The sequence below is a fragment of the Ranitomeya imitator genome, chromosome 1 (assembly GCF_032444005.1).
Source record: "Ranitomeya imitator isolate aRanImi1 chromosome 1, aRanImi1.pri, whole genome shotgun sequence".
Taxonomy (NCBI): Eukaryota; Metazoa; Chordata; class Amphibia; order Anura; family Dendrobatidae; genus Ranitomeya; species Ranitomeya imitator.
In genome coordinates this window covers 1,162,781,779-1,162,806,761 of record NC_091282.1, presented here as the reverse complement: position 1 = coordinate 1,162,806,761, position 24,983 = coordinate 1,162,781,779, and the positions used below count along the sequence as shown (strand labels likewise).

Here is a 24,983-nt window from a genome sequence, read left to right as displayed (position 1 = left end):
GTTTTACAGAGGATGTGGTGTGCCTTGGATCATGTGCCGTTCCCTTTCTTCTCCAAACTTTTTTCTTCCCATCATTCTGGTACAGGTTGATCTTTGTCTCATCTGTCCATAGAATACTTTTCCAGAACTGAGCTGGCTTCTTGAGGTGTTTTTCTGCAAATTTAACTCTGGCCTGTCTATTTTTGGTATTGATGAATGGTTTGCATCTAGATGTGAACCCTTTGTATTTACTGTCATGGAGTCATCTCTTTACTGTTGACTTAGAGACAGATACACCTACTTCACTGAGAGTGTTCTGGACTTCAGTTGATGTTGTGAACGGGTTCTTCTTCACCAAATTAAGTATGCGGCGATCATCCACCACTGTTGTCATCCGTGGACGCCCAGGCCTTTTTGAGTTCCCAAGCTCACCAGTCAATTCCTTTTTTCTCAGAATGTACCCAACTGTTGATTTTGCTACTCCAAGCATGTCTGCTATCTCTCTGATGGATTTTTTCTTTTTTTTCAGCCTCAGGATGTTCTGCTTCACCTCAATTGAGAGTTCCTTTGACCGCATGTTGTCTGCTCACAGCAACAGCTTCCAAATGCAAAACCACACACCTGGAATCCACCCCTGACCTTTTAACTACTTCATTGGTTACAGGTTAACGAGGGAGACGCCTTCAGAGTTAATTGCAGCCCTTAGAGTCCATTGTCCAATTACTTTTGGTCCCTTGAAAAAGAGGACGCTATGCATTACAGAGCTATGATTCCTAAACCCTTTCTCCGATTTGGATGTGGAAACGATCATATTGCAGCTGGGAGTGTGCACTTTCAGCCCATATTATATATATAATTGTATTTCTGAACATGTTTTTGTAAACAGCTAAAATAACAAAACTTGTGTCACTGTCCAAATATTTCTGGCCCTAACTGTACTATTCCACACTGTTGTTTAGGAGTGCATCTTTGTATGCTTGGTATTTTCATTTATCTCTGTACGTCTTCCCGGTAGTCTGGTTTGTGTATTCTTATACACTACAACTCCCTGCTTCTGAGTGGGGGAGGGGACAGATGAGGGCTTATTTTGACGTTCAACAAGGCATGTGGTTCCGGCATCTTCCCCACCAGAAGTAATCCGGGGAGCAGGGATTGCTACTGCGCCCCTAACTTTAGGGATAGGGAAGGAGTCCCCAGGCCCGGGATAGCATCTACATTTGTTGTCCTTTTTTTCTTGAACTGGTTGCTTACATTTTTTTTTTAAAGAGAATTCCTTACTGAATAGTAAAACGTAATTGGTAAAAGCGGCTGTGCAGAATTGGGGGGAGGACATCACACGATCCTGTCTTGCAGCCACAAAAAGACACGTGTGAGGCTATGTTCATACATTGCATTTTTGCCTTGTGTGTGTTTTTTTTTCTTTTTTTTTTTGCATGCAAATTTTAAGCTCCATTTTACAGTACCAGCGAATTCTATGAAGTTTCAGAATTTTTTTTTTCCTGACTGAATTGTAAAACTAGTATGTCTTTGAAAACTGCAGCATGTCCCCTCTTTCCATGTTTTTCACCATTTTTTTTCAACAATAGGAAGCAATGAGTAGGTGCAGAGCCACTCAAAAAAAAAAAAAAACAACCGCAGGTATCTGGTTTCGCTGCATTTTTGGTGTAAAAACCTAAGGAAGTTGCATCAGGTTCTTTTTTTTTTTTTTGGATAATGGAGATGTTCTGTCTTTCTGCACTTTTAAATAAAGCGTATTCAACCTAATACAAAAAGGGTAATGTAATAGATCTTATGATCATACTGGATAATTTGACTTCATGTTAACCTGTACTATAGCGATGGATATGCCTGCAAGTTGGGTGGTTGACCAAGTTGTAACCGTTGAGGCCATACGGTTATACAAATCTGCAGCTAAATTTGTACAGGACAAAGCATTTGACAACAAAAGTATCTTACTTGTTCGGGTTTGGGCCTCTTGGTCTTGTTGTATGTCTGTGTACACGAGCAGTGTTCAGGTCTCCTGCAGCACCTCCACAGGACAAAAGAAGAATTACCCAGTTTTCATTAAAACCAGTGGGCTTTTGTGTCCTCCAGAACAAGAGCTTCTCTTCTGTAGCTGAAAGATGAGAACCTCCAATTTTGTTCTGGTTTTTCCAGAGTGGTCTACTAACCTCTCTTCTGACCAAACTGTTGATCTATATACCATAATCTTTGACCAAGCTTCGGCCTCAGTTAAGAAGATGCAGATCTGTTATTTGACATCTTCAACTGCAGCACCTGTCAAAAGCCAGAAAAAATCCATTACAGCAGATCAACTTCAAAATCTAGCTGCCATCGATCAGCATATGTCATGATGGCTTGCATGTTTACAAGGTGCTGAAAGAGCTTGATAAGAGTGCGGGCATGGATGGACGAGGCCACTGGGTGCCTCTCTGCCGCTCTGTTTGAGGAGTCTTGGACTTATTTTTTCTCTACAGTGTAAATGGTTAATGAAGCTGAGCTTAGGGATGAGTAGTCAGAGGGATCAACTGATATGGCCAAAAGTTTTGAGACTGACGCAAATTTTATTTTCAGAATAATTTTGGAAAGTTATGAAATGACCTATAAATGTCTGTTCTGTTCCCGATCTAAGTATCTCTGCTTTTTAATTGAGATGAATCTGTGCTGCTCAGTAGTGACCAGTGCTGTGGGGCGGGGAGATTGAGGAGTCTGAAGTTGGGCCTACCGACTCCACAGCCCTACTTCTGCACCCCACCCCGGCAGCTAGATCTTCGCATCTGGGCCAAATCCTGACTGATGACTGCACATTCTTACCTTATCAGTGCTTGGAGTTTATCGCATTTTCTGAATTTGTCCACCTGCTATTTGAGGACTGACCAGGTTCCTATCGAGATTGAGATCTGGGGGGTTTCCTGGTCGTAGGCCCAGAATTTCAATGTTTTGTTCACTGAGCCACACACTTATCACTTTTGCCTTGTCCTATGGTCTTCATCATGCTGAAATACGTATTGTGCATCAGCAAATTGTTCCTGGATCCTTGGGAGAAGTTTGTCTTCAGGATGTTTAGAATTAGCTCATATTTTTATTCATGGCAGTGTTCCTTGGCAAAATTGTGTGTGAGCCCATGACCATGTATTAAAAGCTCTCACACAGGAATGGTCTCCAAGATGCTCTACTGTGGCATGACACAGGACTCATGGTAGTGCTCACCTTCTCCAATCATTCTTTCAGGTGTCCCAAACAGTCTGAAGGTTTTTTTTTTAGATACATGGCTGCTTTCCTTCCCTTCTTGAGACTAGGAAGCCTCCACAATCCTTTGCCTTGCATTGACAACTGCCTTCTACCATTCCTGATCAAGCTCTGCACTTGTGTTTACGATCCCATAGCTTCAGCCCCTTTAGGATTTGGTCCTGGTGTTGCTGGACTTTATTGGATGCACTGAAGCCTTCTTCAGAGCAGTTGAACCTCTTTGAAGTTCTTGAACCTATAAATGGTCAGGTTGCCCCTAAACCAACACATGGTAATGTCCTTGCCCTGATGATGCCTGCACGTTTCCTTGGAGGTAATCGTGGTTCACAGACCTTTTCAAGCACCAGCCCTTCTCTGAAGGAGTCTGCTCTTATAACGCAATCATCATGACAGTGATATCAGATGCCTTGTCCTTGATGACCCTTCTGAGATGACAAGATCACTTGGACACAACAAGGCCATGTTGTGTTAGGGCTGAAAATGAGTGGAAATGGGAATTTGTGATTAAATAAGTTTTATCCTCTTAGTATGTTTGTCATCATATTATATAGCACTGTGTACTTACAATTGCTCATTTTGCCTTTCTACCCAGATAATTCTGTTTTCTCTGCTCCTTCCTCCCGGCTGCCAGGGACTTTTGTAGTGAATCCTGCAGAGAAAGAGACCACCTACCTCTACATAGAGCTTAGAAGGGGTCAGCTAGTCAGTTTTTAATGATATGATGTAATAGGAAAGAGAAGAATTATCTGTGTAGAAAGGTAAAGTGAGCAATTGTAAGCACACACATATTCACATTATTTTATTTCAGGGCTGATGTCGCTCTATGAAGCCATCTGTGATAGATTGCAGTCCGTGGGTTTGATCTGTTTGCTGTTGATATAAGAATGTCCTCACCGTCAGTAATCTATGACTTGTTTGTTCTCTCTCGTAGCAGGACCGGTCCTGACCGACCACTCCAGCTCCTCACTATTGTACACGATAATGGTCAGGACCCCTTGTTTGTCTCTGGAAAACATGGATTTACGTCATTGGGTTACTTGTGCATAGAAACCGAAACCTAAGCAAATATTGTGATTTACTAACGAAACGTCAGCCTGGTGAAATGGTCAGCTTGATTCTCGTCATGAGGAGGCAGAACATGGGTTTTAAGTTCTTGATGGTGCAAAATCACATTGTTTTGCCCCGCTAATAAAGTAGCATGTTATAGCTGATGCGGGTTATATTTAGGGTCTACTCAAATGGCGTTTATTTTATCAAGAGCTCCTGTGCATGTGACGGCCAGAATAGTTATTAAAGGGAACCTGTCACCCCCAAAATCGAAGGTGAGCTAAGCCCCCGATGTATCCTGAAAAAGGAGAAAAGGAGTTTATATTATACTCACCCAGGGGCGGTCCCACTGCGGTTCTGCCCCGGTGGGCGTCGCGGTCCGGTGCTTCCCATCTTCTTACGATGACGTCCTCTTCTTGTCTTCACGCTGTGGCGCAGGCGTACAGTGTCTGCCCTGTTGAGGGCAGAGCAAAGTACTGCAGTGCGCAGGCGTCGGGGAAAGGTCAGAGAGGCCCAGCACCTGCGCACTGCAGTACTTTGCTCTTCCTCAACAGGGCAGATAAAGTACGCCTGCGCCGGAGCTGCAGCGTGAAGACAAGAAGAGGACGTCATCGTAAGAAGATGGGAGGGACCGGACTGCGACACCCATAGTACTGGGACCGCCCCTGGGTGAGTATAATCTAACCTCTTTTTCTCATCTTTCAGGATACATTGGGGGCTTATCTACAGCATAACAGAATGCTGTAGATAAGCCCCTGATGCCGGTGGGCTTAGCTCAACTTCGATTTTGGGGGTGACGGGTTCCCTTTAAATGGAAAAATTTTTACTAGTAATTATTGACTTTTTTTTTCTCTTTTGTAATCTTTTTAACTGCAAAAAAATCAGCCAAAGTCAGAGGTCAAATTAGATATTCTGCAGCGGGGTATAGATGCTCACGTGTTTTTGGAGCGCTTTTAACCAATGAGATGTGGGTGTGGTTTAGGGGCGTGGCTTCATAAGTCCTAATGCTCAGTACTTGTGCTCCGGCCTGCGATGTTCCCCTAAAAGTTTTGTCCCGTGGACAAAGTACATTTTAATTTTGCAATGATAGTTTCCACAATTGAATATATTAGTAAAGCAACATTCCTGCGCTGAGATCTTATAAATGTGTCCCTGCTATATACGGTTTGCTGTGTTCGACCATGCAGAGGTGCTTCAGTTCATGGTGGCCCCACATACCGCTGCTTCTGGCCAGTGGAGATAGCATAAATGTCTTAGTATGAGTGAATGTACAGAGCACACAGCAGGGGCCCACATCTGCTTCTTCTTGAGGGAACCCGTTTTCCTGTTTGTTTTATCACAGGAGTGCGTTCTTCTGCCACGTCCCTGTGAGCTCTTCCCTTTGGCTGCCTGAGCTCCTACATGGTGTACTTTGTGGGATGGCCCCTTTATGATTCAGGCTAACCTTGCCATCAGAGCCATGCGGCTAGCCATTCCCACCCTCCGTCCCCCCTTCATATATGGGGACTACCTGACTGCTCACGTGGCTGCTTGTATCCCATCGATCAAAAGGATCAGCCATTGAAATTCAACTGGATGGATCCTTCTTTCCTCTAACATAATCTGTCGGAAGAGTTGGGCGGCCGATCCTGTTGAAAACTGCTTGTTTATGGGACCTTTCTGCAGTGTATGGAGGCCTTAAAATGAATCTGTCACTTTGTAATCTGAGCGCCGAATAATGTAAGGATGGACCCGGAATCCAGTGTGTCACTTACTGGGCTGCTTGCTGTAGTTTTAATAAAATTACTGTTGTATTAGCAGGAGATTGTTACTAGAGGACTAGTAAACCTGCTGCCAGGTAGTCCTCCATATTCATGAGTTCTGTATTCCCCCGCCCCCACCAGTGATTGGCTGCTTTCTGTGTACACTGTATATGGGCCAATCAGTGGTGGGGGCGGGGTTATACACAGCTCAGCATTCAGAGAACTGCTAGACCTGCTGCAGATAGAACACTGAGTTTTATCAAAATGACAGCAAGTAGCCCAGTAAGTGGCACATCGCTGTGATCCGTGTCTCTTCCGCTACATTATTCTGCTGTCAGATGGGCTAACAAAAACCTGGTGATAGATTCTCTTTCAGAATATAGCAGGGTCCAGCCATGGATATTGCATTGTGTTTGTATCAATGTAGCAGAGCTGAATGTAAAGCGTAGACTTTGTCTTTTTTTTTTTCTCTCTATAAATCATCAGTATATGTAAAAATGATGAACTTGGTATTTATCTTATCGGATAAATCCGCTTCCTTATTCTCCTGCTCTGATGTTTAAAGGGAACCTGTCCCCACAAAAAGCTGCTGTTAATGGTGTTCTGAGCCTGCCCGACAGCGCACTTAGCTGAACGCTGAGGGGAGAAAATGAACTGTATCTCCCCCCCTCCATATTGTTCAGTTTCAGTCACGGGGGCGCTGTCGCCACGGGTTCAGTCACTTCTGAGAATACAAAGCGGTGGCTGTAATGGCGCCCCCGCACTGGCTAATAATCACATTGTATAGCTGCCAGCTGGGAGTCAGGGGCACGGGTACAGGTGACTGAAACTGGCACGCTGCCCGAGAGATTGAAGTTCATTTTCTCCCTGCAGTGTTCAGCTAAGTGCAGGCGCCGGGTAGGTGTAGATTAACCCCATATCTGCAGGTTAAGGCTATGTGCACACGTTGCAGATTTTGATGCTGATCCGCAATGTTTTTGGATGCGTGGAATTGCATGAAATCCGCACTGCAGTGCACAAGCAATGTTAGTCTATGTGAAATTGACATTTGGTGTGCACATGCTGCGGAAAAAAAACACGCGGAATCGCACAGGCTTTTTCTCCGCAGCATGTCAGTTCTTTTTGCAGATCTGCAGCGTTTCTGGCCGGGGTCACACTGGTGAGAAACTCTCCCGAGTCTCTCGCCTCAATGCTCGGCACTGCCGCCGGGAGCGGAGTGTGCAGCCTCATGTATTTCTATGCAGCTGAATGCTCCAGTCCCGTGTGCCGGCGGCAGTGGCGGGTATTGAGGCGAGAGACTCGGGCGAGTTTCTCACCAGTGTGACCCCGGCCTAACGCAGGTTTTATGTGTCTTTCTCTTTTACAATGCCTACAAGTAGTATTCAACCCCCCTGCAGATTTAGCAGGTTTAATAAGATGCAAATAAGTTAGAGCCTTCAAACTTCAAACAAGAGCAGAATTTATTAACAGATGCATAAATCTTACAAACCAAAAAGTTTTGTTGCTCAGTTAAATTTTTATAAATTTTAAACATAAAAGTGTGGGTCAATTATTATTCAACCCCTAGGTTTAATATTTTGTGGAATAACCTTTGTTTGCAATTACAGCTAATAATCGTCTTTTATAAGACCTGATCAGGCCGGCACAGGTCTCTGGAGTTATCTTGGCCCACTCCTCCATGCAGATCTTCTCCAAGTTATCTAGGTTCTTTGGGTGTCTCATGTGGACTTTAATCTTGAGCTCCTTCCACAAGTTTTCAATTGGGTTAAGGTCAGGAGACTGACTAGGCCACTGCAACACCTTGATTTTTTGCCTCTTGAACCAGGCCTTGGTTTTCTTGGCTGTGTGCTTTGGGTCGTTGTCTTGTTGGAAGATGAAATGACGACCCATCTTAAGATCCTTGATGGAGGAGCGGAGGTTCTTGGCCAAAATCTCCAGGTAGGCCGTGCTATCCATCTTCCCATGGATGCGGACCAGATGGCCAGGCCCCTTGGCTGAGAAACAGCCCCACAGCATGATGCTGCCACCACCATGCTTGACTGTAGGGATGGTATTCTTGGGGGTCGTATGCAGTGCCATCCAGTCTCCAAACGTCACGTGTGTGGTTGGCACCAAAGATCTCGATCTTGGTCTCATCAGACCAGAGAACCTTGAACCAGTTAGTCTCAGAGTCCTCCAAGTGATCATGAGCAAACTGTAGACGAGCCTTGACATGACGCTTTGAAAGTAAAGGTACCTTACGGGCTCGTCTGGAACGGAGACCATTGCGGTGGAGTACGTTACTTATGGTATTGACTGAAACCAATGTCCCCACTGCCATGAGATCTTCCCGGAGCTCCTTCCTTGTTGTCCTTGGGTTAGCCTTGACTCTTCGGACAAGCCTGGCCTCGGCACGGGAGGAAACTTTCAAAGGCTGTCCAGGCCGTGGAAGGCTAACAGTAGTTCCATAAGCCTTCCACTTCCGGATGATGCTCCCAACAGTGGAGACAGGTAGGCCCAACTCCTTGGAAAGGGTTTTGTACCCCTTGCCAGCCTTGTGACCCTCCACGATCTTGTCTCTGATGGCCTTGGAATGCTCCTGTCTTTCCCATGTTGACCATGTATGAGTGCTGTTCACAAGTTTGGAGAGGGTCTTAAATAGTCAGAAAAGGCTGGAAAAAGAGATTATTAATCCAAACATGTGAAGCTCATTCTTCTTTGTGCCTGAACTACCGTATTTTTCGGACTACAAGACGCACTTTTTCCCCCCCAAAAAAGGGGGGAAAATGGGGGGTGCGTCTAATAGTCGCAATGCAGGCTTACCGTGGCGGCAGAGGTGCAGCGGCAGAGGTGCGGCTGCAGAGGTGTGGCGGCAGAGGAGGCGCAGTAAGCGGGGTCCCTTTCTCCGGTGAGGTGATGCAGCAGCCCGGTATGCAGCAGAGCCGGGTGAATCCTGTTGTTATCGGTGGTGGCGGCCATTTCCCCGAGGCCGCGCGTGCGCAGATGGAGCGCTCTGCTTCCCGGGGCTTCAGGAAAATGGCCGCCGCGATCTCCATCTGCGCACGCGCGACCTCCCGCGGCCATTTTCCTGAAGCCCCGGGAAGCAGAGCGCTTCATCTGCACACGCGCGGCCTCAGGAAGATGGCCGCGCCCACCGATAACAACAGGATTCACCCGGCTCTGCTGCTTACCGGGCTGCTGCATCACCATACCGGGAAAAGGGACCCCGCTTACTGCGCCTCCTCTGCCACCGCACCTCTGCTGCCACGGTAAGCCTGCATGGTAAGCCTGGGACCCCTCTCACGCCATACCTCTCACTGCACCTCCTGATCCCCGCACCTCCTGATCCCCGCATCTCCTGATCCCCGCACCTCCTGATCGCCGCACCTTCTCATCCCAGCATCACCCCACCTCTGCCGACACCTTGCCTCCTGTGACCCTGCTCTGCCACCGCCAGCCCTCAGGTAAGATACCGTAAATTCGGACAATAAGACGGACCCCCATCTTATAAAAAAATCTTTTTTTCTGCCATTTTCACCCCAAATTTGGGGTGCGTCTTATGGTCCGGTGCGTCTTATAGTCCGAAAAATACGGTACTTCTTAATACTTTAGGGGAACCAAACAGAATTCTGGTGGGTTGAGGGGTTGAATAATAAATGAACCTCTGAAAAGACTTTTTCACAATTTAAAAAAAAAATAAACAAAGAAATAACATTCTTTTTTGCTGCAGTGCATTTCACACTTCCAGGCTGATCTACAGTCCAAATGTCACAATGCCAAGTTAATTCCAAATGTGTAAACCTGCTAAATCTGCAGGGGGTTGAATACTACTTGTAGGCACTGTATGTACCATTTTATGTTTATTACTGAACATCGGGCTTAGTATTATCTATTACATATCTATCTGCGTGTGTAAACATTATTCTTCAATGGAGTATATAAATGAAGAAGAGGTTGAACAAGAAATGACATTTTTTTTTTTGTTCAATAATAGATCTTTATTTAGCTTTTAAAAAACACATACAAATCCGCATGAAAAAAAAAGCATCAAAAACATCAAATCCACCCAGATTTTTCCGTGCGTTTTCTGGCAAGAGATGCATATTCTGTGCACATACCCGACTAGCGGGTTCCCTTTGATCTTCCAATTCAGTGTGTACAGAGGTTCCCATTACGGACATAGATGATAGTTGGTGCTTATAACGTTCTATGGAAAACTATCTGTTTCAGGATCATGTGCAGCTGAACGTCTGTGTCCAACACCGACTGCCATCTCTCTCGGTAATGGTGAAATCCGTCTGCATTTAATACATATTTTATCAATGAATGGAGAATGAAGCTTCAGTCCAGGAGGACGGGTGTACCTTAACATCTTCACCACATATGAATTATATATGTCGTGTCCCTGACTTTGATGCGGGCACATGATGGCTGATTTAATCGTCTGTCATGTGCCTTTAACAGTCGCGGGTGGATCGGAGCTCCACCAGCGGCTGCTACACAGTTAAATCTCGCTGTCAATCTCTGACATTGGGATTTAACACGGGTCAGCCAGAAATGCGTCACAAATGCCACCCATCGGCACCCCAGTCATATGATCCGGTGGTGCCAGTTGGGGGTCTGCCGAAGACCCCGTGCCTGTCATTACGATACTCCTATGCATGCCGGCTTGTGGCCGGGGTTCATAGAAGATGGTGACTTCTGCTATACATAGCATTGCTGACGCCCTGCTAGGAGGAGCACAGGTGACCGGACGAGCACAGCTTCGTCTCCTAAGGGGACTATTACATTTTAAGTAAAGATTAGTAAAAAAAAATTTTTTTTTTTTAAAAATATGAATAAATAAAAAAACACAAGTTCAAACCACCAGCCTTTTTGCCCCATTGAATATAAAACTATTAAGAAAAATCCACACTTGGTATCTCTGTAACTCCCGATCTATCAAAATATAATTATCCGATCAGTAAACTTCATAACGAGCAAAAAATACAAATATCAGAATTGCGTTTTCTGACCGCCGCAACATTACAATAAGAGGCAATGAAAACCTCGTATCTACCCCACTAAAAACGTCAGCTCAGGGCGCAGATAATATGCCCCCTCACCCAGCCCCAGATCCCGAAAAATGAAAATGTTACAGGTCTCGGAAAATGACCACAAATGCAAACTTTTTTTTCATACAAATTTCTGATTTTTTTTTTTCTCCCCACCACTTAACTAAAAAATCAGCTATTCGTGTTTGGTATCTGCGTACTTGTAATCACCTGGGGAATCATACTGCCAGGTCAGTTTTACCGTACAGTGAACATCGGAAATAAAAATACCCCAAAACAATAATGGAATTGCACTTTTTTTTCTTCCTCTGCCAATGTCATCACGCTTGGAGTACAATATGTGGTAAAATCAACGATGTCATTCAGAAGTACAAGTCCCGTACAAAACAATCTCTCGTGGCCTTATTGATGGAATAATAAAGTTGAGATGATCTTGGAAGAAGGGGAGAAAATTAAAGAGGAAAAAAATAAAAAGGCGTGAAGGGTTAACATTTGTGGGGCTGTACTTTGATAAATCAGGTGCAGTCCTGTGGAGAACTGCTGAAAAACACTGGTTTTATTGTGATTCAGCCCTACTACGTCTCTACATTACATATGGACACTTTACATGGGACTGCAGGAAATCCCCACTGCCTTAACTTAAAGGGAATCTGTCACCACTTGTTTGGGCTACCAGGTAAAAATACCATTCAATTCAGTGCCCCCTATGCATTGCATTATCGTAAAGTCAGTGCACAGATGTAGCAGAGTTGTGACTGCTGCAGTCCAAGGTCTAACCAAATCCTAGTGTGCCCAGATGTAGCTGTAATGAAGCGGTCGCGTAGCTGTAATGAAGCGGTCGCGTAGCTGTAATGAAGCGGTCGCGTAGCTGTAATGAAGCGGTCGCGTAGCTGTAATGAAGCGGTCGCGTAGCTGTAATGAAGCGGTCGCGGCGCTGTAATGAAGCGGTCGCGGCGCTGTAATGAAGCGGTCGCGGCGCTGTCCCGCGGGTCGCGGCGCTGTCCCGCGGGTCGCGGCGCTGTCCCGCGGGTCGCGGCGCTGTGCCGTGGGTCGCGGCGCTGTGCCGTGGGTCGCGGCGCTGTGCCGTGGGTCGCGGCGCTGTGCCGTGGGTCGCGGCGCTGTCCCGTGGGTCGCGGCGCTGTCCCGTGGGTCGCGGCGCTGTCCCGTGGGTCGCGGCGCTGTCCCGTGGGTCGCGGCGCTGTCCCGTGGGTCGCGGCGCTGTCCCGTGGGTCGCGGCGCTGTCCCGTGGGTCGCGGCGCTGTCCCGTGGGTCGCGGCGCTGTCCCGTGGGTCGCGGCGCTGTCCCGTGGGTCGCGGCGCTGTCCCGTGGGTCGCGGCGCTGTCCCGTGGGTCGCGGCGCTGTCCCGTGGGTCGCGGCGCTGTCCCGTGGGTCGCGGCGCTGTCCCGTGGGTCGCGGCGCTCTTGTTTGTCTTTATCGTGTCCCTGAGGCTCGGGGAGGAGCTGCAGTGGCCTCGGCAGCAGATGAATGACTTTTTCCAGGGCATCAGCCACGTTCTAGTTAAACACCAAACTGCACCTAAGTACAGGAGGAGACTTGGGGCTTGTTCATATGTTGCTGCTTTTTTTTTTTTTTCTTTTTCATAAAACATCAGTGTTTTAAAGTAACTGAGCATTCTGAAATCTCATGAACATGCTGCTTTTTGCAGAAGTGAAGCAGTTTTTCACCTTTCACAGCACTTTCCACCCTTCCAAATGAAGAGTAAGGAAAACCTGCAGTTTTTTTGCTGCTGAAAGCTCTGCTGCAGCTCCTCTCGATGTGCACGTAGTAGTATACGGAGGGCTTTTTTGCGTACACCAGCCTGTGCCGGCGTCTGACGCTTGCACAGGTGTTGTTGTGGCCGTGCGGTTTTGCAGATACAGCAGCCGTTCTCCTGCACAATGTAAGGAGCATGACGATGGCCGTGTGTGAACGCATCCTCAGAGGCCGGGCTGCCACTTCAGGATGTGCTCCTATTTACACCAGATTGGCACATCCGCGTCTCACAGCCCAACGTACGGACCGTGATGCCACGGCTGTGCCTCACCGTCCGTACTGTGCGACTCCGGCCAAGAATGGGACATGGATCGTATGTCCACATAGTGCCCCCGCACCAGCGTTGTGCCGGTGTATCCGTAAGTTCCGGGAGTTTTTTTAGTTGCACCTCTTCTCCGGCTTCATTACATGATCAGCTGATATTGTGCGGTAGAGCTGATGCTGTTGTGGACGCTCGCTCCTGCCGCACCGAGATCCTTTCATCCTCCTAAAAACGAGTCGATCTTGACCTTTTTACTTTCATCTCTCCGTCGTGTCTGGGTAGTTGCCTTGATTCTTAGTAAAGAGGAAACGCTTCCACCTACCGTATGTGGTTAGATCTCGGAGCTCTGGTGAAGCTGAAGAGCAGAAGACGTCGTCTCTGACCTCCACAGATGAGCTGGCTGGATAGCCGGCTGGTGACCATGGACTGGCGGCTGCACTGCCTGTTCCGAAACGGCTTCAGGTAGGCGCCGGCCCCGGGCTGCTCATCTATATGGCCGGGGACTCATATCTTTTATCATTTATTGAATCTTTACTAGGTCTGTTTTTTTACATTTTTTTTTTGAGTACTTCAGCTTCTTATCTATATTGTTTTCCAGCCCCATCAGTTTTCGTTTATTTTATCTAGTAATTTATAATGTTTCTTTGACGTCCTGTAACATCTACAAATTAAAAATTGCTTTTTTTTAATTTTTATCTTTTTTGTGGCAAGCTTGTTTCTCATTAAAATTAGACTTTTTGTGGCTTTTTTTTTGCCTTTTATGGGAGTTTCTGAATAACATTTAAAAAAAAAAATGGGATGGAGAAAGAATCCAAAAGTTCTAAAAACTTACAATTGTTTAAAGAAAAAAAAAAAAAGGTCCACCTGAATAGCAATGTTTATATTGCTTCTCTTATAACACATTTGTATGGATTGCTAGCTATCATAGAACCATCTTGTTTTTCTTATTGAAAATTGGCAAAAAAAAAAACCCCCGATAAAGGCAGCTTGTCTCACATCTTGTTACAAGAAATAAAATGTATTATTATTTCTAGACTTATTTTTTTTTTTGTTCCTTGAACGCCACATACGTGAGCTCAGATGTTTCCTCCTCAGCCACCTGACCACATACAGCAGATGTTTGGAAATGGTGACTGTGCGATTACTATGTGATTTCGGTGACTTTAAGTCTGTGTTGCGGTATTACGGTCGGAGTCCTGGCATTGTTTTTCTTGAATATGGTTGTATGATTCCTGGACTGTGGGGAATGTGTTGTGTCCTTTGTGTATTACCTTCCTATAACGTCTATCTGTACTAGATGATCTTTTCTATACGTTTCAAGGCAGGAGACCCCATAAAGGAACGTGACTTCTAGTCAGCGAAGGAGAAAGGAAGTGGCTAAAAAATATGACCAAAAATAACACAGGAAAGCTTCCTTTTTATTGTCAAAGATCGGCACTTTCTCTGGGCTTGGCATTTTGTAATAAACATTATTATTATTATTATTTATTGTTATAGCGCCATTTATTCTATGGCGCTTTACATGTGAGGAGGGGTATACATAATAAAACAAGTACAATAATCTTGAACAATACAAGTCACAACTGGTACAGGAGGAGAGAAGACCCTGCCCGCGAAGGCTCACAATCTACAAGGGATGGGTGAGAATACAGTAGGTGAGGGTAGAGATGGTCATGCAGCGGTTTGGTCGATCGGTGGTTACTGCAGGTTGTAGGCTTGTCGGAAGAGGTGGGTCTTCAGGTTCTTTCTGAAGGTTTCGATGGTAGGCGAGAGTCTGATGTGTTGTGGTAGAGGGTTCCAGAGTAGGGGTGATACGCGAGAGAAATCTTGTATACGATTGTGGGAAGAGGGGTGTAAGAGGGGAGTAGAGAAGGAGATCTTGTGAGGATCGGAGGTTGCGTGTAGGTAAGTACCGGGAGACGAGGTCACAGATGTATGGAGGAGACAGGTTGTGGATGGATTTGTATGTCATGGTTAGGGTTTTGTACTGGAGTCTCTGGGTAATGGGGAGCCAGTGAAGGGATTGACAGAGGGGAGAGGCTGGGGAATAGCGGGGGGACAGGTGGATTAGTCGGGCAGCAGAGTTTAGAATAGATTGGAGGGGTGCGAGAGTGTTAGAGGGGAGGCCACAGAGCAGGAAGTTGCAGTAGTCTGGGCGAGAGATGATGAGGGCATGGACTAGGGTTTTTGCAGATTCTTGGTTGAAGAATGTACGGATTTGTGAAATATTTTTGAGTTGAAGTCGGCAGGAAGTGACATTACCAAAGCGCTGCAGGCTGTTTGTGTACGATGATCAGCAGCCTCTCGTGGAGGATGCGGCATAGTCACCCGTCATGGAGGCAGTAGGCTGGAATCTTGGCGGACAGCCGTGTACAGTGGCTGCCGGACACTTGTTACATAGATTATTGTCCAGGACCATAGCACTGCGGCCCCCGTCATGGCTCCACACTAACGTATAGACAAACATCTGACACTGGTCACTTCCGTTATGGAGTGACCACTCATGTTTGGACTCTACGGTAAGTTAATTTTTTTTTTTTTTTTTTTCACTTTTCCGGCAAGGGGTCGATGAGACTTGTTAGGTTTCGTCCACTTTGCTGCTACAATAATACAGTGCAGATTTCCCGCATGGGATACCTTGGCCGAAAATCTGCAGCTTTTTAGCGAAAACTCCGTAAACTAGAAACGCACATTGAGAATTTAGTTATTTTGACCCTTCTGATTCTTTTTGACACGTTTGTTGGGCCTCACAGCTAAAAGACTGTTCACATTTTTTTTTCTGCTGAAACCTTTTGGTTTGTGTTGTATGAATGCAAGTAAAACTTAAAGGGGTTTTCTTGAAGAGAAAAAAAAAAAGTTAATCTCAAAATCCTTTTTCCATGTCAGCAATAGGAAAGAAACGATGTGTCCAAATATGCGGTGTAAATGGGTGACGCCGACTCCAATACACAAGTTATTCACAATGCCAGGAATCTCGCTGCCCGATTAATGCCACACTGATAATTCAGTGTTTTACCCAAGGCACCGCTCTTACTTTAGATAGTATTGTGGGTAGACCCCAGCCGATGGCTGTAGCTGCTGATTTCCTCTTTGGCCGGAGATGTGGGATGGTGATGGTGCACAAGCCTGGTTGCTGAGGGTTGGTGGTTTCTGCCACATAACCAGTCCCCTGCCTGTATAGGCCATTTGTTTATCTGACATGTAATATAAAGGGAATTTTCATCAGATTTCTGCTGTCTAAGCGACAGGCAGCATAAATGACAGAATGGCTGCGTGATTGCTGCAGGGTTTCAGAGAATACTTGGCTTGGAAAGCTGTAAACTGTGACAGGTGCGGTATGGCCGGGTGGCCCCGCTCCGCTTGCTAAGAACTTGCCAGTCTTTACATACGTGCATGCAGACAGTGAGACCGGTCTCTAAACTGAGAAGCCGGACTAGTCTGGCCTGTAGCCACATTTCTTAGGCAGCTTTTGAAAGCGTGTTCTCCTTGAAGAGCTGCAGCGTTTCACCAGAAAACATACCTGGGTGCTGGCAGCCGAGGAGATGGAGAAATTACTTTCTCCATCTCATCCACACCTGTGCTCCGATCCTCGCATGCGAATGGGACTCCGGCCTAACTCTAAAAAATGACTCCCTAGCGCAGGTTTTACTAGACCTCTCCCATCCATGTAACCCCCTCTGTCTGCTGTCGAGTGTAATCCATCTCCAGCAGCAGAGACGCCAAGACTGATTGATTGCATGGGGTGGGGGCAGGGGATTGTCTGTTCTTGCTTTACCGGCTGTCAAACTGCATATGGAGGTTACAGCAGGAGATTGGCGTTTAGTGAAGCACAATCATGTCCTTGGATCACGCATGCATGCTGGAGAGTTTAGGGGAAGGATGTTCCAGTACCTGTAGTTCTGGCAATGCTAATAAACTGAAACTACCCACTGAAAGATTGGATGGCAAATTACAGAGCATGACAATTTAAGATCCTGCAAATATTTAGTATCTTCACCAAAATCGGTTTGAACTTGGGAGAAGAGGGCAGGAGGTCAGGGCAGGAGGTCTGTGGTATTTGGCAGGTTTTGTGTGAGAAGACTGATGCACATGTGGCCGAGAATCCATTCTTCAGCTAAAGGTGTCAGATGATGTCCGCTTTGCTGCCTTATCTCGTCCTGTATGAGGAGGGTGAGTGTGGTCGGTGGTCCCTATGTACATTGCGCTCTTCTGTGTAGCCCCCGGGGCCGGTCCTGTAGCCGCTGGTTAGGAGACACTACGTGGACGTCTGTGGGCACCTTTCTGGTGTTCCCCAGCAGTGTTAGCATAAGTCAGACACTGTGCTCAGTTGGTTGTTGCTTGTATTGTATTATGTATTTCTGCCACTAATTGATCTTTCTTATTGTTTACAGGAAGTTTGGGGAGCGGCCTCAACCCAAACACCTCACAAGGTAAACCTCACTGCAGCTTCCTATCTGTCTGATGGAGCGTCTGTAAAATACTGTGCCTCCTGCCACCCTGATGAGATCGCAGGTGCTGAGGTTGTATGGTGATGCGTGCCAATAAGAGCCTTCTACTTTCACACGCCGCTGTATGGCCGCCCATGTTCTCTGCCCCATAGTCTGTGATTGGTAGTCCACCTGCCGGCTATTCGTACAGTCTACCCACAAACTGGAACACCAAGATGGTGGCTACCTCATGTGTCGTGCCGTAACCACAGCAGAGGGGTCTTCTTGGTGGTCATTTCCCTCTCCGGGATCTTCCCATTGTCGGAGCACTGTTGCACTTTGTGCTCGCACATGGCAGAGGCTGGGCTTACACTGCCCCCAATAAGCAGCATTTGGGATAATTTATTAGGGTCTTCACACACAGATACACACTGTATGGGGATGGAATGATCTTATTGCCATTGTCCACAGCACATTCCTACATGACAACCACAGTTTTAGGCCCAGCATAAAAGATCTAATCAGCTGAAGCCCCATTGTATTGCTCCTTCACTGGCCGATCATTGGGATCCTTCCCTCGGCCAGTGATCAGTAGCGATCGATCAGCCGGTGATCAGCCCATGGGAAGGGACCACTCCGCCGTATTCACAATACTGTATTATTGTTCTGCTGTCAGAGCAACCAGACTTGACGGCGGAGCCATACTGTATATCTCCAGCGCAGCACGCCCACGTTATATTCTATGTGTTTGCGCAGTGTTTTAGGCGCAACCTGCAGCATCACAAACCAAAAACAAAAAGTAGATCAGCTCCCCGCTCCAAGATTCATCCAGCATAGGAGACAGTTTTGATCTTTGGGGCAAGAGCAAAATAACAGGACCGGCTTCTGAGCAACAGGACATGCAGATTAAAAGGAGAAACCAGCGCTTTTTGAGCGAGAAAATTGCTCTTACTCATGATAAAAGACCATCCACCATGAGCAAGTTTTTATTTTTTACGTGAACCGCGCTGGATTTTTTGAGTGCTGGGCACTGATGTGTAGTGACTTAGGGTATGTGCACATTTATTCTCAGCAATTCAAATCTGAGCAGTTTGCTCTAAATTACTCTGACTAGTACATATATCCACCATCTAGCGTAGCCAGCTTCTAAACTTAACATTTAATTTATACGATAAAAAGACAAAGAGACAAAAAATTATAAAGTGCTCAAAAATACATGTAATAAAATGGTACAATCTCACCCAATTGTTTCCTGATTTTCCACCATTCATAAAGGATCAGGACAGGTGAACTTGAAGTACCGAGAGGAAAAAAATATGGGGGGGGGGTCTGACTTCCCTGTCGTGCCCTCTGCAAAAAGACTCCTGCCCTTACAAGGCAGTACCCAAGTATAGATCTACTACACGGTGCCCATGACAAGTATAGCCTCCCTGAGTAATGTGTCTTCCTTTCCCAACGCGTTTCCTCCCCTGTTCAGGGGGTCCATCAGGGGAAATAGTTCAGGTTCACAAATGTCTCCTGCAGTGGCAGGTCTGACCTTCCTATGATAAGTGTCCCAGTGTGAGGGTAAAAGATCTTTCAAATAAAGCCTGCTGTCTTTCTATAGGGAGTGGGCGGTACTTCTGCTACCATGGCGTCTGTCATCACTCCCTACTGTGGGTTAAATGTTCCCTTTCATCAGGAGTATAAATCATACCAGACACCCAATTAATAGCGAAGTCTCTTATTTAATTAGACATCACTTGTATGATACGCCTCTTTTGTAAACGCGGCTAAATAACAGGTAGCGTTTAAGTTCTAAGATGCCTTGCCTCCCGGTCACCTGACCACAGGTCCTGTTCAGCCATGTATCAATCACCATTACTGCGTGTGTGCGCTTGTTACGGGAGGCCCGATCATGTGACCGCAGGTCCTAGACTGCACCGTTCTCTAATTCATCGCGCATGCGTACTTACCTACAGTCTTATCAAGCCATATATCAGTCAGCATTACTTCGCATGTGCGCTTGTTACTGGAGGCCCGGTCATGTGACCGCAGGTCCAAGACTGCACTTTTCTCTAATTCATCGCGTATGCGTACTTGCCTAGAGTCCTATCAAGCCATATATCAGTCGGCATTACTGCGCGTGTGCGCTTATTTTTGGAGGCCCAGTCATGTGACCGCAGGTCCTGGACTGCATTTTTCTCTGATCCTACCGCGCGTGCGCACTTGCCTGCAGACCCAGGTCCTGGTTTCACTTTCGTCACCCGGATCTCACTGCGCTTGCGTTAGAGTAATTTAGATTCACTTATAAGTACAAAAAAAAAAAAAAACCTCCCTTTTTTTTTTCTTTTTTTTTTTTCCTTTCCCCCTTTTTTCTATTTTTTTTTCCCTTTCCTAGGTACAAAAAAAAATCCCTCTTCCTTTTCTGTGCAGTTACATTTACATATATTGTTTGGTAACAGAATAATACTACCGTTAAGCTCTACAGGTACCACCCACATTCCATTAAAATATATAAACTGTAGAAGGCCCTAGCTCACCAATCATTGGTGCCCGCAATCATAAAGCCATATTACTGCAGTGAATTTTATGAACCCATAGCCTAGGCTCGGTATGTAGGTCATTTAGCCAGACCTTTCTACTTTAGGTAATTTCATAGGTCCCATCCACTATTATCCGTCCAGATACTCGTCATGCCTGGTGGCCGTCAAATATACCACTTACTGAGATTATTATGAGGTTGGGGGGGGAAGAGGGGAGAGGGGAGGAAAGGGGAAATCAATATTTCAAAGAAAACAACTGAAATTAAGCTGCTCATTGAGTCCCAGGGGCTGTTGGGTATCTAACCGGTATATCCAGCGACATTCTCTCTGCAGGACTAATTTATCGTAGTTTCCCCCTCTGATGGGTGGTTTAACTCGATCAATGCCCATAAATCTGACAGCGTCACATCTACCACCATGACAACAGTTTACGTGTTTTGCTAGTGGCATGTCTCTATCATTGCGGATGTCTCCTAAATGCTCCCCAACCCTCCTCTTAAACTCCCTGACCGTCTTACCCACATAGGATTTACCACATACGCAGGACGCCTTGTAGATCACACCTGTAGTTTTACAGTTAATAAATTGCTTGATCATGAACTCCTCCTGTGTAGTATCATTTGCAAATTTATTTCCTGTTTGTACATAGTCACAGACCACACATTGTCCACATTTATAACATCCTTTTGGTTTTTCGGGTAGCCAAGTTCTTTTTACTTTTGGTCTGGCTAAATGGCTATGCACCAATCTGTCTTTAAGCGATCTGCCCTTTTTGTACTTGATTTGAGGTGTATCCCCAATGACATCCGCTAAATCTTGGTCCATTTGAAGTACCTTCCAGTGTTTTTTCAATATATCACGTACTGCTGATGCTCCATTATCAAAAGTTGTAATCAGGCGAATAACGCCCTGATTCTCCTGATTTCTGTTTCTAGGTTTTAACAGACCCTCTCTGGATTGCGTTTGTGCATATTGAAATGACTCCCTCAGGACCCGGTCAGGGTATCCCCTCCTTTGGAATCTCTTTTAAATCATTAGCCCAGAATTTGAAATCATCATTATCTGAGCAATTCCGTTTCAATCTTGGGTATTGTCCCTTTGGTATACCCTTTTTTTGTGTGGTGGAGTGATGGCTATCCCATCTTAACAGGGAATTTGTTGATGTCGGTTTACGAAAAATAGAAGTTCTCGGTGTGCCTCCATCCATTGTTTTGCTGATGTAAATGTCCAAAAAGGTAGCCCTTGTGTCTCAATAACTGAGGTAAAACGAAGACCAATTTAATTAACGTTCAGGACAGTTACAAAAGCTTCAAACATGTCCTTCGTACCCCTCCAAAGGATAAAGACATCGTCAATAAATCTCACCTATAAATCTGGTGAATTTATTTAGGACCTCTGAAAAGACCACTGTATCCTCCCACGAGCCCAGGAACAAATTTGCATAACTTGGTGCAGATGGATTACCCATCGCGGTGCCCCTGAGCTGGTGGTAGGTCCATCAAATGTAAAAAACATTATTACGGAGAGAGAATTCCAAGAGTTTCACAACAAATTCATTGTGTTTTTCAAATTGACACCCCCTGGACGGAAGGAAGTGTTTCACCCCCTTTATGCCACTGTCATGGGGTATCGAGGAATATAATGTTTCCACATCGATACTAGCCAACAAAACTTCTTTATCAATTGGTATTCCCTCAAGTTTCTGGAGAAGATCTGTCGTATCTCTAATATACGAGGGTAATGTGCTCACAAAGGGTTTTAGAATGTGGTCAACATATATCCCAATATTATTACAGATACTCCCAATTCCAGAAACAATTGGTCTTCCTTTGAGGGGAGTATACCCCTTGTGCACTTTTGGAAGGCTGTAGAATGTGGCCATGACCGGGTACTGAGGGAGAAGGAAGGCAAATTCATCTTGACTAATTAATTGAATAGTTTTGGTTTAGATAATAATTCAGTCAGAACATCAATACATTTCGGCATTGGATTGTCCTTTAATCACTTTGTATGTCATAGTATCTTGCAATAAGGAAAGACACATATCCTTATATTGTTGTACATCCATTATAACAAAGTTCCCCCTCCCATGTCAGAGGGTTTTATTGTTATGGAGGTGTCCTTTCAAGGTTACACAATACCTGCATTTGTTCCTTAGAAAGATTATGTGGTATTTTCCTATCGCCACGACAGCACCCACAACGGGAGAGAGGGGATCCGCCCACCTTCCGGACAGGAACCTACAGGTTAAAAAGGGGCGGTCCCCCTCGCCCTCCAGTTTGGGTTCCTGTCCGGACGGCGGGAGCCTACAGGTCGTTTCACCTACCCGGGTCCGCCAAGCCTCTGTGCGGTGTCCGGGTGAGAACGGCAGAGTCGGGGGCCCGGAAGCAGCGTCGGGGGAAGTCCTGTGTCCAGCTTCCCCCCTCGTCTGGCAAGGAGCGGCTGAATGCCGAAGTGGCGTTCCCAGGGGAAGGCACGCCGCCCTGGGTCGTCCACACGGGCGCGACGCTGCGGGAGCAGGTCGGCGCTTATGACCCGGAAGTGATCGATCGACTTCCGGAGGAGACCGGGAGGAGGAGCGCGGGACTTTTGAAAAGGAGCAGCGCTCAGGTGAGATGTGTGTGCGATATGTCTTCAGCAGGAGACTCTGAACACCGACAGGCAGGAGAGCACAGGTCTCATAGCGGCGAACGTGGGCAGCAGGATCCTGGCAAACCAGCGTCACGTCGCGCCTCACCCCCTCAAAAACCGGTACTCTACATTTTTTCAGCAGTGGTGAGTGTAATATGTAAACCATTGCCTGATACAGCCGTTTTCTACACTATGCTTTATTATAGGGGAAAAAGGTCTCCAAATCCAAGCATAAGCAGTGTGCTGTATGCACAGAGCCTCTACCTGACACCCATGTTAAAAAGTTATGCCAATTATGCATATGTCGTATGTTAGAAGAAGAGGCCCCTCTCCGGGTATCGGATCTGAGGGAAGTAATTAGGGAAGAAATAAAATCATCCCTTAAAACCAGACGGCATGAAAAAAGCAGTGTGGAGTTGGTGTCCGATTCCAGCCCTTCAGTACAAGAAGGCGAGTGTTCGGAAAGTTCTTCGGCATCCTCTTCAGATGAGGAGGGAAGACCTTGCTTTTCCATGGAGGGTATGGAAACCTTAATTAAGGCAGTCCGTGCAACTATGGGGGTTGCAGAGAGTAAAGAACCAAAAACAACCAAGGAGATCATGTTCGCAGGGCTGAGCCAGAGAAGTCGGAAAGCCTTCCCAGTGGTGGATTCTGTTAAAGATCTGGTCAGACGGGAGTGGGACAAGCTGGATAAAGGGTTCTTACCTTCAGCGGCAAAAAGAAGGTACCCCTTTGAAGATGACACTTTGTCACAGTGGATGAAGGTTCCTAAAATAGATGCGGCAGTAGCCTCTACTTCAAAAACAGCCTCACTTCCGTTAGAAGATGTAGGGCTCCTCAAGGATCCTTCAGACAGAAAGGCTGACATGCTCCTTAAAAAACTATGGGAGTCATCATCTGGAGCCTTTAAGCCGGCTATTGCAGGCACCTGTACGGCCAGATCAATCATGGTCTGGGTGACTCAGCTGGAGGAGCAGCTTAAAGCGAAGGTACCCAGGGATAAGTTGCTGAATTCCCTGTCTCAGGTCAGAGAAGGAGCAGCTTATCTAGCAGACGCCTCAATTGATTCTCTGAAATTGGCTGCAAGATCGGCAGGTCTTTCGAATGCAGCCAGACAGGCTCTATGGCTAAAGACATGGAAGGGGGATGCCCAGGCTAAGGCCAAACTTTGCTCCATTCCATGTAGGGGTGAGTACCTATTCGGCCCGGTGCTGGATGACATCCTTGCAAAGGCAGAAGATAGGAAGAAGGGATTTCCTAAAACGTTTAATCCCACTTTTAGGAACGCCTTCCGAAGACGCATGCCCTTCAGGAGATTCCAGCCAGACCAGCAGGGGTATAATCGCGATTCGGAAACATCAGATCATAAGAAGAAAGGTGGATACTATAAGAACCCTTCATCTTTCTCAAGACGTAGACGTAACTACAGATAGAACAGATCTACCAGTAGGGGGAAGACTAAAGTTCTTCTCAGATAGATGGAAAAAGATTACTTCTAGTGCCTGGATAATGGGGGTGGTTGAGTCCGGATTAAAATTAGAATTTTTGAGAACTCCCCCAGATCATTTTGTGATAACATCACTGGACACTCCGGCCCAACAACAGGCCTTAGAATTAGAGATTCAACAATTGCTTACAAAGCGAGTTATTGAAGAAGTACCAAAACATCAGGAGAAGACAGGCTTTTATTCTCCGCTATTCTTAATCTCTAAACCTGATGGGTCCTTTAGGACTATCATAAATTTACGTAAATTGAATAGATATCTTCAGTACCACGCTTTTAAGATGGAATCCATTAAGTCAACAACTAAGCTTTTGTTTCCTAGGTGCTACATGTCGGTCTTGGATCTAAAAGATGCGTACTACCATCTTCCAGTTCACAGAAATCACCAGCAATTCCTCAGGATGGCAGTATGGGTAAACCATCAGATTAAACATTTTCAATTCTTGGCACTGCCCTTTGGCCTGTCCATGGCACCTAGAGTTTTTACTAAGGTTGTTTCTGAAGTAATGGCCCATATTAGGGAAAGAGAAACCCTTGTGGTGCCCTATCTAGACGATTTTTTGATAGTAGGAAATTCAATTGACCAGTGTACGTCTAGGGTAAATGCCATAATATCATCCCTACAGGATCTCGGATGGATAATCAACTGGGAAAAGTCAAAACTGGAACCCACAAGACGTCAAATGTTCCTAGGAGTTCTTCTAGACTCAGAAGATCAGTCATCCTTCCTACCAGAAGAGAAGAAGCGGAAGATCGTTCAAAGGATCACGGCCGTAAGAAAAGCTCCAAACTTAAGTTTAAGAGACGCAAT

At 46.0% G+C, this 24,983-nt stretch overlaps 1 protein-coding gene across 1 annotated transcript in view; it reads left to right on the top strand.

Annotated features, from left to right (window-relative positions):
• Window positions 1–24,983, top strand: part of RBPJ (recombination signal binding protein for immunoglobulin kappa J region) — a 120,050-nt gene that overhangs the window by 38,797 nt on the left and 56,270 nt on the right. Inside the window, exon 2 of the mRNA XM_069744640.1 lies at window positions 17,477–17,515. Coding sequence (XP_069600741.1) covers window positions 17,477–17,515 — 39 coding nt within the window. The remainder of the gene's footprint in view (window positions 1–17,476; window positions 17,516–24,983) is intronic.